Source organism: Nicotiana tomentosiformis, chromosome 11 (assembly GCF_000390325.3).
Source record: "Nicotiana tomentosiformis chromosome 11, ASM39032v3, whole genome shotgun sequence".
Classification (NCBI taxonomy): Eukaryota; Viridiplantae; Streptophyta; class Magnoliopsida; order Solanales; family Solanaceae; genus Nicotiana; species Nicotiana tomentosiformis.
This window is the reverse complement of record NC_090822.1, coordinates 19,366,135-19,382,304: the sequence shown is the minus strand read 5'-3', so window position 1 is coordinate 19,382,304 and position 16,170 is coordinate 19,366,135. Positions and strand designations below refer to the sequence as shown.

Sequence of the window (16,170 nt, the reverse complement as noted above, 5' to 3'; positions counted from 1 at the left end):
GCGGCCAAATAGGGCGCCCCATATAATTTTTACCTTAATTGGTTCAAAGCCCAATTGCCCAATCTTGACTATTAATATTTAAGTCAAATTTCAATTTCCCTCCAAAAATATCCTTTAAAATATTCAAGCTATATAAGACGTTGAAGTACTTTTAAACACTTCTTTCTTTCTTTCTTTTTTCAATGTGGGATAAAAGAACATCTTCTGAAATACTCCCATCAAACACTAATTAATCTAATACGAGAAGTCAAAAGTAATTATTTTATTAAGAATAATAGCATAAACTATTTACCATAAGATTTAAAAAGTAAAGTTTTTTAGAAGCTCTTTTTGAAATTTTATTGAAGCATAAATTATTGCTCTAATATTAGTAAAAGTATTTTTAAAATTGATTTGTCAAATAAAAATTGCTACTTTTTAAAATTTCAAAATAAACGGTTTTGGAATTTTGGTCAAACACGTTACTATTCCCTAAACTTTTAGTTTGTGTGAATATATTTTCTTTATAACTACTTTCTAAATGTGAAAATAATTTAGCATAAAATTTTAATTTTAGTCTTAATGAAAAACTTTAATAGTCATACAATTATTTCAAAAGTTTCAAAAGAATTACAGTCACAAAAATGTCATGATTTATTTAGAACCACAAATTTTAAAATTTTTTAATTTTTTTCTAATCTTCGTATCCAATCAAATAGGTTCACATAAATTAAACGTAAAAAATAATAGTTTATTCTTACCCTTCGTTTAAAGTTGGGGTGAAGCATGCTCCTGAAGTTTACAAAACTCGCAAATATTTATTTTTATTCGAACTCAGCTAACAAAATCATTACAAAATAAAAATAAAAATAAAAAAATAACGAGAAGGAAAGTAAAGGAAGGCTATATTTATTTGCCAGAAAGTAATAGAGTTATTAATTCTTGGCTCATTGTTTTACTTGTTAGGTTTAACTTATTCTCATTGTTCTCCTATCTGGCGTTTTATTGATTTAATCTGAAAAATAACATTTTCTATTGACATAATATTCATATATGATGACCATATTAATTAGTTACAAAATAGCTAGACTTTGGAAATTTTAAAAAAATAAGAATAAGAATAACTAGAATGGTTTCTCTTCCGGATATAATACTATGAATACCAATTACTTGCTCTATAGAAACATATTAGTCTATTGGAGTATTTTTTTTTACCCTTTAATTAAGAAGAGAATAAAGGGAAAATGTAGCAAGAAAAGTAAATATGGTTGCACGCCAATTTTTGTAATATATTTTAAAATATTTTGTAATACATTTTAAAATTTAATTACAGTATGGAAAAAATATTTTGATACGAGTAATTATTACTCTACTCACCCCAATTTTTGTGATATTTTTCGAGCGAGCTTTCTCTCTAAACTATCAGTTCTTCGAGCGAACTTTCTCTCTCCTCCCGATTTTTTCTCTGTAACATCTCTCTCTCTCACGAACTCCCTGCCCGCCGGTGACTGTACCACCAGAACACCCAGGTAAGTCCTCTCCTCTCCCGATCATTCTCTCTCTCTCTCTCGCTCCTTTGGTTCTCCTAGTCTCCCCCCACTACTCTCTCTCTCCCCGATTTCTCTCCCCCATCTCTTTCCACTATGTTTCTTGTGGTCTGTCCCCCTTTCTTTCTCCCCAATTCTCCCTCCCCTTTTCTCTGTCGCTTCTTTTCCCTCTTTTTCTTGCGAGCATTTGTACCGCCGGAGTTTCTATCGGAGACCCACCGAAAATTGGCCCGGATTTGAGGTTGCGGTATCGCATACCTCTTTTCTTCCTCCCCTTTTCCCCCTTTGGTTCCCCCTTATATTTTTGCAGGTATTCACTATTAGATCAGAGCGTGCGGCGGACGTCAAAATCGGTTGGAGGCAACGGGAAATCAACTAAGGTTACTACGGCAGCGCGACCTTGTCATTTATGACGATTCACCCAGGTTTCGCATTAATCGGGAGTTGGTACCTCCTGTACTTCGATCAATATCTATGTCTCCCTTGTTGGTATCCAATTAGTTTGCTATAGTTTAAGTCTAATTTTATATTGCCTACAATTAATTAGTGCATTTTGTAACTCTTTAGGGATTTCTAGTCTGTAATTTGGATTCTTAGTACTTGTTCGGTTGGCCTTTTTTATTTATCTATTGTTATCACTAGTTTAATTCTTGCTTGTCTATTTGTCTTATCTGTATGCATTTCTAGTGGTTAGAGCTATAAGTATTAGACCTACCTCCTTTAATTTAATCCTTTGTCTGTTGTAGTGACAGTTCTAGCGTAATTTTTCTTAGATTATAGTGGTTGCGGTGAGTGATGGTGGAATAAGGTCATGTCCTCGAGTGGGGTAGGGGCAAGGGGTAAAGGTGGCAAGGGAGTCTCTAAGATGAGAGTGGGGTCCTGGAACATAGGTACTTTGATGGGAAAATCTATAGAGCTAGCGAAGATCCTCCTGAAGAGGAAGATCAATATAGCTTGTATTCAGGAGACTAGATAGGTGGGTTCGAAGGCTCGAGATGCTAATGGGTTTAAATTGTGGTACTTAGGACGCGAGAGGGGTAAGAATGGGATAGATATCTTAGTTGATAGGGATCTTAGGGAGCTAGTGATAGAAGTTAGGAGGGTGACTGACATGTTGATGGCTATTAAGTTGGTTATGGGAGGGTCTACTTTAAACGTGATTAGTGCTTACACGCCTTAAATGGGTTTAGATGAGGAGATTAAGAGGCGTTCCTGGGAAGTACTTGAAGGGTTGGTCCATGCCATTTCGCACACCGAGAAGTTATTCATAGGAGGTGACTTCAATGGTCACATTGGGGCGACCTCTGGGGGTTTTGACGGTGTGCATGGCGGCTTTGGCTTTGGAGTTAGGAACGGAGGAGGTAGTTCGTTGTTGGACAATGCTAAAGCCTATGATTGGTGATTGCTAACTCGTATTTTTCAAAGAGGGAAGGGCACTTTGTCACATTTTAGAGTTTGTTGGCCAAGACTCAAATTGATTATCTACTACTTTGGAAGTGCGATAGGAGTCTGTGTATGTATTGCAAGGTTATACCAACGAGAATCCCATGACTCGGCATAGGTTATTGGTGATGGACTTAGAGATCGTGAGGAAGGGAAGAAGAGGGTTGTGTATGGTCAACCCAAGATTAGGTGGGATGTTTTGACTAATGACAAAGCGCAGGAGTTGGTGGAAAGGTTGTTGGCTATGGGAGCCTGGAGGAGCAGTGGGGACGCGAGTTGTATGTGGACCAAAATAGCGGAGTGTATTAGAGTTGCTGCGAGAGAAGTGTAAGGGGTCTCGAAGGGTTTCTCTGGCAACAAAGGTGATTGGTGGTGCAGTGAGGAGGAACAAGAGAAAGTGGAAGCCAAGAAAACGGCGTACTTGAAGCTTATAAAGAGCATGGACGAAGAGGTGAAGAGGATAAACAAGGAGGGGTATATGAGGGCTAAGAAGGAGGCGAATTTAGCAGTTACTGTGGCTAAGACTGCGACGTTTGGGCGTTTGTATGAAGAGCTTGGGGCCAAATACGGGGATCGTGAGAGAGAGGAAGGACAGTGATCTGGATTAAGTTAAGTGTATCAAAGATGAGGACGGTAGAGTTTTGATGGAAGAGGCTCAGATTAGACGAAGAAGGCAGATATATTTCCATAAACTTCTGAAGGAAGAGGGTGATAGGGACATTGTGCTGGGCGACTTGGAGAACTCCGAGATGTGGCGAGATTTCAGGTATTGTAGGCACATAAGAGTAGAGGAGGTCGAGGAGGCTATGCGTAAGATACACAAGGGTAGAGCTACCGGACCAGATGAAATCCCTGTGGAATTTTGGAAGAATGCGGGTAGGGCAGGTTTGGAATGGCTCACTAGATTGTTAAACGTCATTTTTAGGATGAATGGAGGTGAAGTACGATGATTCCGCTATATAAAAACAAGGGTGATATCCAAAGTTGCAATAATTATAGGGGGTTAAGCTACATAGCCATACTATGAACGTTTGGAAGAGGGTGGTTGAAGTGAGGGTGAGGACCAATGTGTCCATTTCTAAGAACTTTTTCAGTTTCATGCCGGGGCATTAGACTATGGAAGCCATTCACCTTGTGAGGAGATTGGTGGAGCGGTATAGGGAGATGGAGAAAGATTTTCATATGGTGTTTATTGACCTAGAGAAAGCATATGACAAAGTCTAGAGAGAGGTGCTCTAGCGATGCTTGGAGGCTAAAGGGGTGGTCCGAGTAGCCTACATTAGAGTGATTAAGGACATGTATGATGAAGCTAAGACTCGGTTTAGGATAGCGGGAGGAGACCCGGAACACTTTCCTATTATGATGGGATTACACCAGGGGATCAATTCTTAGTCCATTTTTATTTTATTTGGCGATGGGTACATTGACAAAACACATTCAAGGTGAGGTGCCATAATGTACGTTATTTGCTGATGACATAATCTTAATTGACGAGACGCAGGGTAGTGCTAACGAGAGGCTGGAGGTTTGGAGGCAGACACTAGAGTCTAAGGGTTTCAAGTTGAGCAGGACCAATACGGAATACTTGGAGTGCAAGTTCAGCAACGTTATCCAGGAAGAGAATATGGAGGTGAGGCTTGATACGCAAGTCATCCCCAAGAGAGGTAGTTTCAAGTATCTTGGATCTATAATACAATGTAACAGGGAGATTGATGAAGATGTCACACATCGTATCGGAGCAGGATGGATGAAGTGAAAGCTCACTTCCGGTATCTTATGTGATAAGAATATACCGCTGAGACGTAAAGGTAAGTTCTACAAGGTTGTAGTTAGACCGACTATGTTGTATGGAGCAAAGTGTTGGCCAGTCAAGAGCTCTCATACCTAAAAGCTAAAAACAGATGAGATGAGGATGTTAAGGTGGATGTGTGGGCATACTCGATTGGATAAGATTAGGATTGAAGTTATTCGGGAAAAGGTAGGAGTGGCCCCTATGGAGGATACGATGCGGGAGGCGAGGTTGAGATGGTTCAGGCATGTTAAGAGCAGAAGTATAGAAACCCTAGTTAGAAGGTGCGAGGGGTTAGCCTCAATGGGTAGTAGGAGGGGTAGAGGTAGGCCTAAGAAGTCTTGGGGAGAGGTTATTAGGCGGGACATGGCGCAACTGGAGCTGACTGAGGACATGGCCTTAGACAGGAGGGTGTGGAGGTCAAAGATTAGGGTAGGAAGTTTGTAGGTAGTCAAGCATTTCTCTTTGTCTTACTTAGTTCGCTAGTATTCGTGTTAGTATGATATCTTTTTATTCATAGATTGCTATTACTACCTAGAGTTTCACTGCATTCTTGAATTCGATCTTATTTTATCTTGTTACTATTCCTACTTGTTGCAATTACCTTTTCATTTTCAGCCGATGGTCTATCGGAAACAGCTTCTCTGGCCTTTCAGGGGTAGGGGTAAGGCTGCGTATATTTTACCATCTCAGACCGCACTTGTGGAAAACTACTTGGTTTGTTGTTGTTGTCGTCGTTGTTTTCACTTCACAAGAGTCCATTTAACTTAATAGCACTTGATTTAAAAATATTTTTTAAATTTGTCAAACATTAAAACAACAACAATAACAACAATAATAACAAATTCAGTGTAATCCAATCCGTGAGATCTGAAAGGTCATGAATGTATACTTTACCTATATTTTAAAAAGATAAAGATGTTATTTTTGATACATCGTTAGAGTGCCAAACATGAGAATAAGTCAAAAATTACTTTTAACTCAATCTAAACACTCTCACACAGATTTGTATACAGTTAACTAACCATAACTCTGCACAATTAGATGTTAACTAGTGGCAATCCTTTGAGCAATTAGCATTACTTGTTCTGCCAAAATTTCAAATTCAAATCTTGAGAATCGTATAAATTCAGCTGCCGACATTAATTGGTACTGGCTATCATAATATTGGTTAAAGATAAGGACAGTCATCAGATGTGTCGGATAGTAATTCAATTATTGGTCATGGCTCATGTATATGACAGATAATTTTGTACTGCCTTATGTTCAACTTTCATCTTCTGCTTTTTCTTTTTACCAATTCAACATCACACCAACAATTATTACGGAGGTGGTTTTTATTCTTAGGACCCGTCTCTCTCTCTATATATATATAAATATATTTGTTCATAAAAATTTATAAGTTTTTGGAGATTTTTTCTTACTCACAAATTATAATATTTTTTCAAGTGAAATACATATTCAAACATAATTTTAAATTTTAAATATTATTATTCAACTTAACTCTAAATACTACTTTTTTAAAAAAGTATAATTTTTATGTCCAAACGCCTGCTAAATCAGTAATTTTATGTTCAATCTGAGTTATAAAGTCATATTTGTTAGAAAACCCTTTAGCTTTAATATAAATTTTTAGTGTGAATTTGAAGGGCCAATGTAAACGTAGGACACCTAATAGAAACACAAAAGATTAGTTCAACATCACATGTTCCCAAAGTCTGACAAAGTGTTTAAGCTACGAAAACTTAAGCAGTATGGGTACTGTAACGATCAACTTTGATCTTCTCCTTTTTCTTTTTCACTAATTTAACATATCACGAGTTCAAATTCAAACTAGTGTTTAGCAACAACATCTTAGTAAGTAGGTGTCTATTATCTACTCTTCCGTTTTAATTCATGTGATGGTATTTGATTTTGTACAGAAATTTCGAATCTTGTGGTTATTTATACAAAGTTTAAGAATTTTTTTTTTTTGAATCTTGTGGTATAGAATAATTCATAGATATTGGTATAGTTATAAATCACCTCCATTAAGGGAAAACTGAAAAATTAAATTATTTTTAAATAAGAAAATGTGATAATTTTCTTGAAAGAGACAAAAAAGAAAAATATAACACATAAATTAGGCTAAAGGGAGTAGGACTTTCGCTGATTGATAGAAATGTTCGGGGACTTACGTAAAAAAATTTGTACGGTGTCAATATTTATAGAAGAGAGAAAAATAAATAATACCTATTAATTGTCATATTACCTAATAAGAAATAACTTTAGTCCATTAATTTTATTAAGCCTTAAGTTAAAAGAAGGCCTTGAGTTCAATTCTTAGCTATCTACAATTTTTAACAATAAAAACTCTTTCAAATATTTGCCAAAATAAAGGATGTAGGTTCTATTCTCTACCTCTTAGAGCAAAATTAGCAACTTAACCAACATGCCAAACAACAATATAGGTCAAATGGTATCATTTTCTTTTTCTTATTATTTTTATATAGTATTATTATATATATCTTGTAAAATTTTCCGACAAAGCAGTATCGCAAGACACTGCTTCGTTATACGTGTATCCGCCCCTGAAAGTGTAATTCGGAATTCGAAAGTAGTCCATTCCACCATAATAGATCTCTCTTACGGTAGTCCAGATTACTTCTCCCTCCGTTCACTTTTAATTGTTTACTTTGGACTTTTCACGCCCCTTAAGAAATAATAATTATAGTATTTATTTTACCATATAACCCCTAATAATGATAGTATTTCAAAAGGTTTTGGAAAATTTAGAAATGAGTAATTAATGATAAGGATAAAATAAGAAAATAAAATTTATCTTTCTCTTGATTTGTTAAAATAGACAAGTAAAAATAAAAATGTATTTTAAGTATAACTGGTAAATAAAAATAAATGGAGGGAGTAGATTGGATTATCGGTTTGCGTATTGTGTGAGAACACAGTGTATACGTAAGTTACACGGACAGAATATTTTAACACGCATGCTAAAAGTTAAAAGTGAATTCAGAAAAAAAAAAAAAAACAAGAAAAAGCAAAAAGCAAAAAAGGGATGAAGCTAGACGGAATAAGATATAAAAAAAATTATATTATTAATGTGTAAAAGTTAAATTTGTGGTGTAATGACACCTAGTGTTCTAGATTTGTGCATATACATTCTTTCATTTTAAAAATATATATCTTCATACTATATGTGACAATTAAAGCTAAAAGGAGACATAGTGATCTCCTAAATGAAAATCATGTTGTCCACTTCCTTGTACTCATCTCTAGCTTAATTTATATGCCATATCTATTTTTAGTTTATTCTAAAAGAATATTATACTTTATTATTTAAAAATAATTAATTTTAAAACCTTTTTTTTGCTATGCCATATCTTTTTTTAGTTTATTCTAAAAAATATTATACTTTATTATTTAAAATAATTAATTTTAAAACCTTTTTTTTGCGTAATTTAGTTTAGATTAAAAATTTTAAAATATTCAATTTAATATTTGGTCAAAAACTGTAACATAAATTGAGAACGAAAATTAGTTAGGAGAGACAACATAGAAAAGCAAGTATTGAATTACCAACCTTGTACACAATTTTCCAACAGCCTTCTCATTCTCACCGTTCACGTAGACACTCAATTCAGCGACATTTAATTCTTTAAGTTTTGTTTGAAACTTGAAAATCTAAACTATCTTTTTGCACGGTAGTTATTAATTATCATTTCCATATCTTTTAACTAAACGGTTTCTTACTTTACGTAATATAACCTCATCAAGCGATAAGATTAGTGTTTAAAGAAAATGAAAAGAGGTTTATTACTTCCTCCGTCCCAATTAATGATATGCTAGTATTGAAATTTCGAGAGTCAAACGAATTTTTTTTTACAATAATTTTTCTATATGTCGTTTAAATATTTTAAAATGTTGCTTACTACTATCTAAATTCATAATTAAAATTAAATAAAATTGACTCTTGAAATTCAAATTATACCACATAAATTGAAACTCAAAGAATTTGTTACATTAAAGAAAGAGAAAGAGTGTTTATTCGTTTGGTACAAACAATCAGAAGAGAGTGAGAGAAAAAGTAGTACTACTTTTTTATTGTACTAAGTAGTGTAATTTATTTCAAACGGTCAAAAAGCAATGTGTCATCCTTGCAGTAATAACCCCTTATAAAACCCCATACCATAGCCAAGATAGAGCATTAGCTCTTACATACTAAAATATTTCTTCTTCTCTCTTTCAAAGATCTGTCTGTGGAAATGGCAAACTCCATGCGCTTCTTTGCAACTGTGTTACTTATAGCATTGCTTGTCATGGCTACCGGTTTGTCTTCTTCTTCCCTATGAAAATTGTGTGTGTATGTTGATGGCAGGGACGGATTTAGGGGGGCGGAAGGGATTTATCTGAACCCTCTTTGTCGAAAAATTATACTTTGCATATAAGATAAAATTTGTTTTGTATACCTTGACACAACCTAAAAGCATAGTTAGCTAGTAATCAAGGGTGTTCAAAGTCTTTGTGAGTTTTCGATTTTCACTAGTCATCGTCTCCTTTAATTTTTTTAACTTTTTCTTATTTGAATTGGGTGGGTGTTTCTTTTAGTTTTAAGCATTTCAAAACCACTTAGGCTACTTTTCTAAGCTCATTAAGCATTTCCTATCAAAAATTATTTATTTATCTCGCCTAAATCCAAAACCTTTATATGAGAGTTCAGATCTCAACTATCTCATCACCACTAGCGGTTACTTATCAAAATTGTCAATGTTATCGTACCATAAATACCATAGGGGGATATATTTCAAGATTTGAGCATTATATTTTCATGTTGAGGATTCTGTCACTAACTCATTCGATTTATTAGGTTTAAAATAAGTTATTTATACTTATCTAATGAATCTTTCAACACTTAAATAAAATCTGAGCCTATAATATTGCATGATAAATTAAACTTTTTACATTCGTCCCTGCATAATATTGCTGTGTTTTCTAAGATGGAGCACATTTTTCAAATATAAAGTAACCTATTCTTTCTTTTTTCATCTTATTTAAAAAGATATATATAACTACTTAAAAAAAACTAATCTTAATGAAATGATTTCTAACCACACAAATTTTTCTGATTTGTATTTAATTAGTTTCACCAAACTTGAGACGGAGGGAGTATATATTTATGTTTTATGAGAATAGTTGTAGTTTGCATCCATTAAATTAAAATTTTGGATCTACCCTTTTCATATGAAATTAATGACTAATTAGGTTGAGGAAATTTTACAGAGATGGGACCAATGACAATTGCAGAGGCAAGAACTTGTGAGTCCCAGAGCCACCGTTTCAAGGGACCATGCTCAAGAGATAGCAACTGTGCCACCGTTTGTCTGACCGAAGGATTTTCCGGTGGCGACTGCCGTGGATTCCGCCGCCGTTGTTTCTGTACCAGGCCTTGCTAATTGAGAATATTATCCCTTAATTATGTATGTAAAAGTCACTTAATTTGAAATAAGCACTATGATTGTTCAAAGATGTACGTGCTAGCTAGTTTAATTTCTTAAACTAGTTGTCGTGATCTTTGATTGTATGCAATTATGGTGGTAGAAAGGTATGCAATTTCGGTGTTGTACTTTTGATTTTAAGTAACGTTATGAATAATTTTATCTTCTTTCCTCTTAAGCGTAGTGAAGGGCCGAGGGAGAGTAGAAACTATGGTTTCGGCTTAACCTAATAATTTTGGTCCAAAATTTATATTTGTCTTAAAAGATTTATTAAATACATATAAATTATTAATTTAAAATACAGTAATTTAAAAAATTTAAAATTCATAAGTCTCAAATTCTAATATGCTTAACAGTATTAGTAGTAGTAGCGGTGTGTTTTTGACTTTTGTGCATACGGGGCGGATGCGGATTCTTATTTTGTTCTAATTGAAAGAAGGGAAAGTAATGGAAGGTTATATTTATTTACCAGAAATTAAGTAATTATAAGGGGGAAAAAATATTACTAACCCACGGAAGTAATTAAATTTTTATATATGATTTTGACATATTTTTTTTGTGTGAAATGACTTCTGAAATGAGCCAAACAGATCGATTTTTAAGATTGTGTTATTACTACTCAAACTCTCATTAAGAAGAGAAGCAATTCTTGATATTTTCATTTCGGGTTTAATGAATTGATCACAGATTTATTTTTTGGTTTCAAATCACTACACACCTTGGTACAAATTCACAAGGCCGCTAGGAATAAATATCAATAGAATGAGTAGAGTGGGAATGCCGATGATTTTAATAAGTAAATTCTTTGCGCCAAATCTATTACAAGAGAATATATTACGGTACTTTATGGTTGTACCAACAACAGGGGCGGACCCACGTAGGGTTAAGAGGGTTCAAATGAACCCGCTTCGTCGAAAAATAACACTGTATATATAAGTATATTTTATATTTCTAAGAATGTTTTATGTATAAAAATTATTTTGACCCCGCTTAAAAAATTGATGATGAATAGCCTGATGGCAAAGTGGATTCAAATTTTCCCAAGGTCTTGAGTTCGAAACCAGTCAAAATTATTTTGTTTTAATACGTATTTTCTATTTAAATACGATGTGACCCAACCCATTCCCAAACTAACAGGCCCAATTTCGAAACCCTTCCCATTCCCAAACTAACATGCCCAATTTCGAAACCCTTCTCTATTTCTCTGCATATTTCATAAAAATGCAAATGTTCTCTTTCTCTCTCCCTCCCCTTTCTCCCTCTCTCTCTACCGAATTTTTTAGTTCAATTTCAAGGGTCTCCTGCCATTAGCCTCTCACTCTCTCACCATCAACTATCACCATCAGGTTTCTCTTATTTCTAATTTTTTTTTTCTTGTACATATAAATTAGGTCTATCTTATCAATTATCATTAAGTGATTAGGGATGACTAATTGACTATAACACATTGGATTCAGATTAATTTTATTTTCTAAGTATATGCGTGTATTATGTATATGTGTTTAGCTAATTGTATTATATAGGTATTTCTTTCAATTAACTCAATTATTCCATGATATAAATAATCTACTTTAAAATACTTGCCCATCACTAGAATTTACATTGCTGAATTTTCTATTTGTTCTCTTTGTTGGTTCAAGAAAAATTATGATGAAAACAATAACTCTTGTAAAGACATTTTGAACTTTCAAAGTTGTGGTCCAAAGCTATTTAATGATGATTAAAATCTCATCTAATTGTTTTATAATATAATGATATGTAAAATAAAAGAAAATTAAATTATTGGTGAAGAATGAATAAATGTTAGTTTAAATTTAAGTTTAATTAAATTATTCTTCTAATTCGAATTCTAATTTGGTAATCCAGTTTATGCTACAATGAAGAGATTTTATCCTCCGGTATCTTCCAAGTTGCCGCAATCAAGTTCATCCTCTTTCATTGTTACTCCCGTGGAAGAAAATTTGAACCAATTAGTAGAACAACCTCAATCCTCTAAAAATCAAAGACACGGAATAGATCTCGATTCTTTAAAGACTGATCCAAAGGAGAGATTACCCATTAGAGACTATCATCAAAATGAGCATGATGAGATTAGAAGAGAATACCTCCGAAGAGGTCCTTGCCAACCCCGATATCATAAGTTTCCTCAAAGAGATTTTTCGGGCTTAAAGCGTCGTTTCAATCCTAAATGGTTTAAAGGATATCATAATTGGTTGGAGTATAGTGTGATTGAAGATGCAGCGTACTGTTTGTATTGTTATTTATTTCAAGATGAAAGCATTCATCAAGGTGGAGGTGATGTATTTTCAAGTTTAGGATTTAAGAGCTGGCACAAAAAGAACAGATTAGATATGCATGAGTCGAGCAGTATTCATAATCAGGCAAAAAGGAAATATGAAGATCTATTAAAACAAAAACAGTCAATTCAAACTTCATTTGATAGGCAATCCACTCAAACCAAGCTCGAATACAAAATTCGCTTGAAGGCTTCAATTGAGGTGGTGAGACTCCTATTGAATCAAGGATTGGCATTCTGTGGACATCGTGAAGATGAATCATCATTAAACAAGGGTAACTTTCTTGAGATTCTTTCATGGTATGCAGAGAGGTGCGATAAAATCCGTGATCTTGTGTTGAAAAAGGCTCCAAAGAATGATCAGTTGACTTCTCATAAAATTCAGAAAGACATTATCATTGCATGTAAAATTGAAACAGTTAAAGCAATTATGGACGATCTAAATGGAAACTTTTTTGCATTGCTAGTTGATGAATTATGTGATGTATCACGCAAAGAGCAATTAGCTATTGTCATGCGATATGTTAATAGATGCGGATCTGTGGTAGAGCATTTTATTGGGATCGTTCATGTTCGTAATACTACTGCTTTGTGTTTAAAGAAAGCAATTGTTGATTACCTTGCTCAACATTCTTTGAGTTTATCTTATGTGCGTGGACAATGCTATGATGGAGCAAGCAACATGCAAGGGGATTTGCGTGGCCTCAAAACTTTGATTCAATAAGAAAGTAAATCTGCTTATTCCATTCATTGTTTTGCACACCAACTTCAATTGACTCTTGTTGCGGTATCCAAAAAGTATCTTGAAGTGGGAGAACTTGTATTTTTGGTTTCTAATGTATTGAATATAGTGGGAGGTTCTTTTAAACGTATGGATGATCTTCGAGAATCTCAAGCAGAAAAAGTTCAAGAGGCATTAGACATGGGTGAACTTGAAACTGGTAGGGGTTTGAATCAAGAACTTGGTCTTGCTAGAGCTGCAGATACTCGTTGGGGTTCGCACTACAAATATTTTAAGAACTTTATTTCTATATTTGGCTCAATTATTGATGTTCTTGATACTATCGTTGTTGATGCCCGGACTTTAGAAGAAAGAGCTAAGGCAAAGGGATATCTTAGCACTTGTCAAACATTTGAGGTTGCTTTCATGTTGCACCTAATGAGGGTTGTTTTGGGGATCACAAATGAGCTTAATACATCTTTACAAAAAAGGAGCAAGATATTGCAAATACTATTCTACTTGTTGAAGTGGCAAAGAGACGGTTGCAAAAGCTAAGAGAAGAAGAATGTGATTCACTTATTGATAAGGTATCTGCATTTTGTGTCAAGTATAATATTTTGATACCAAACTTTGATGACCTCTATGTTAACTCTGGAAGATCTCGACGTAAAGTTGCTGATTATACTATTTTGCATCACTATCGTGTTGATATATTTTTTAAGATTATTGATTGGCAAGTTCAAGAACTCAATGCTCGTTTTAATGAGGTGACAACGAACTTGCTTATTGGAGTAGCTTGCTTAAATTCAGTTGACTCATTTTTCAGTTTTGACATAAACAAGATATTGAGGATGGCTGAATTATATCCTGATGATTTTGATGAGAATATAACGATTACACTCAAGAATCAGCTTGAAACTTATATTGTTGATGTTCGTGATGTTGATGAAAGGTTCTCAAATCTACGAGGACTTCTTGATCTTTCTGAAACACTAGTTAAGACAAAGAAGCATTTGAATTATCCATTTGTGTTTCGCCTTGTGAAATTTGCTTTGCTTCTACCTGTTGCCACTGCTACCGTTGAAAGAACTTTTTCGACGATGAAGTTGATCAAGAGTGAATTGCGAAACTGAATGAATGACGAATTCATGAGCGGTTGTTTGGTACCTTATGTAGAAAGAAAATTTTTTAACACCATTTCTGATGAGACTATTATGAATACGTTTCAGGAAATGAAAACTCGTAGAGGACAGTTGTAATAATATATTTTATTAATATATTTTTTTGTTGACCTCTTTATATATTTACTTTTTCGTATTTTGAACCCGCTTGATAAAAATCCTAAGTCCGCCACTGACCAACAATACCATTAAATTTCCATATTAGACTCTGCCGAAACAACACATCTACCTTTACAGGGCAGGAATAACGATGCGTACACACCCTACTTGTAAAGAAATACATTGAATCTGTTATTTTAATTATTGTTGTTGTCAGTGAAGTAGGAGAAAGACGTCATATTAGTAAAAACGGAAAAAGTTAATTTGAGGAAACTCGTGAAATATAAGGAATTTACATCACCGTGAAATAGTACCTAAGGTACGTAATTAGTTACAATGTCAGTATGTCTGCCTATCGAGAGAAGAGTGGTCCTTAATTAAGCCACCACCAACCCCTTTCCTAGTCCTACTTTTATCTTGCATTCTTGAACCTAATCCTTGTTAGTATTAATGTATTCGAAAATATATTAAAATAATTAAAACAATGTAAAATCAGAAATGCAGAAGAACAAAATGAATCCGAACCCACTAAATTCACAGTGTTTTCTTAAGAAACTTAATCTCCTTCAAGTATTGGAGGTTTAGGATTATTTTCCTCCCAGGATAAAACGGATAACCTCACTGGTGTGGCGGTACTTCAAACCTCAGTGACAACGAACGCAAAGAACAGTAGTAAATCACACTTATTGCTTTCTTTTATGTTAAAACAACGCAGAAAGAAGAATTAAGGAGAAATCAGAATTTTTCGTAAGGAAAAACTGATGGAATAATCTGCTATTTATAGCCAACATGTTGAGTTTAAACAAAGAGATGCAACTCTTCAGAATGTCTGTTATGGTTGTTCACGTAAAACGACCTTTACGCAAATGGATATTTACGCAAAAAACAGGGAAATCAAAACGCGGAGAAAAAGAACGGCTAATTTGGATTAAAACAATCTTACGTTAATCTTAATATTAACAAATAAATTTGGTCTAAAAAATTAATCAATCAATCGATCATTTGACCAAATCTGAATCCGAATCTGAAGCCGAAGTCGAGCTGAGCAAACGACGACGGCGATGATGCGAGGCCTGCCTTCTTTTAATTCTTTAAGAGCTAGAAGAAGACCAATTGTATATATACCCATAAAAAGTCTTTTCCTCCTCCAATATGAGACAATGTCTCTTTGTCAAGGAGGGAAAATCAAAATTTTATTTTTTCCTCCATTTTTCATTCACCCTCTTTTAAGCTCTAAGAAGCTTAAACCCAACAATTCCCCACATGAATGGGGAATGGCTATAACATGGAAATATGCATGAAAAACTGTGTGATTTACAGACAAGGATTAATCGCATCTGGATAAGTAGGTTTCCCTTTGAACTTTCTATAGTGAACTTATACCGGATATACTCGATCAATCGGTAGATTTGATATCCTTGAACCGTCAAACTTTGGTGTATACCTAGATAACCATAAGTCATACAACCAACCCTTAAATGTGTTTGATTCTCATTGTTGTGTTCGTTTCGGCCATGAACATCGTCTGGTTTCATAAGTGCGTAGAGAACTAGCCTTGTAAAATTCTCCTTGAAGCGGCTAACACTTCTCACTTACATAGGTGATTCCTAAACGTGTCATCCCGTA

At 34.3% G+C, this 16,170-nt stretch overlaps 3 protein-coding genes across 3 annotated transcripts; all 3 read left to right on the top strand.

Moving 5' to 3' along the window:
* The first annotated feature begins 8,925 nt into the window (after positions 1 to 8,925).
* LOC104089972 (defensin-like protein P322) lies at positions 8,926 to 10,419 on the top strand. The gene is made up of 2 exons (XM_009594998.4): positions 8,926 to 9,081; positions 10,033 to 10,419. The coding sequence occupies exons 1-2, from the start codon at positions 9,018 to 9,020 to the stop codon at positions 10,203 to 10,205; spliced, it is 237 nt and encodes a 78-aa protein (XP_009593293.1). The 5' UTR covers positions 8,926 to 9,017; the 3' UTR covers positions 10,206 to 10,419.
* A 1,705-nt stretch (positions 10,420 to 12,124) lies between these two features.
* LOC104089974 (uncharacterized) lies at positions 12,125 to 13,267 on the top strand. Its single transcript, XM_009595000.2, has one exon. It carries the CDS (start codon positions 12,125 to 12,127, stop codon positions 13,265 to 13,267), a length of 1,143 nt encoding a protein of 380 aa, XP_009593295.2.
* Positions 13,268 to 13,414: 147 nt separating this feature from the next.
* On the top strand, positions 13,415 to 14,397 carry LOC138901104 (uncharacterized). Its single transcript, XM_070188838.1, has 2 exons — positions 13,415 to 13,645; positions 13,756 to 14,397. The coding sequence occupies exons 1-2, from the start codon at positions 13,415 to 13,417 to the stop codon at positions 14,395 to 14,397; spliced, it is 873 nt and encodes a 290-aa protein (XP_070044939.1).
* Positions 14,398 to 16,170: the final 1,773 nt, after the last annotated feature.

What these genes read in the sequence shown, in the direction of transcription:
- LOC104089972 (XM_009594998.4), top strand. Translation starts at nt 9,018, where the DNA reads ATGGCAAACTCCATGCGCTTCTTTGCAACTGTGTTACTTATAGCATTG. An exon ending in ATTGCTTGTCATGGCTACCG is followed by an intron (nt 9,082 to 10,032) that starts GTTTGTCTTCTT and finishes GAAATTTTACAG; the next exon opens with AGATGGGACCAATGACAATT.
- LOC104089974 (XM_009595000.2), top strand. Translation starts at nt 12,125, where the DNA reads ATGAAGAGATTTTATCCTCCGGTATCTTCCAAGTTGCCGCAATCAAGT.
- LOC138901104 (XM_070188838.1), top strand. Translation starts at nt 13,415, where the DNA reads ATGGATGATCTTCGAGAATCTCAAGCAGAAAAAGTTCAAGAGGCATTA. An exon ending in CTTTAGAAGAAAGAGCTAAG is followed by an intron (nt 13,646 to 13,755) that starts GCAAAGGGATAT and finishes TTTACAAAAAAG; the next exon opens with GAGCAAGATATTGCAAATAC.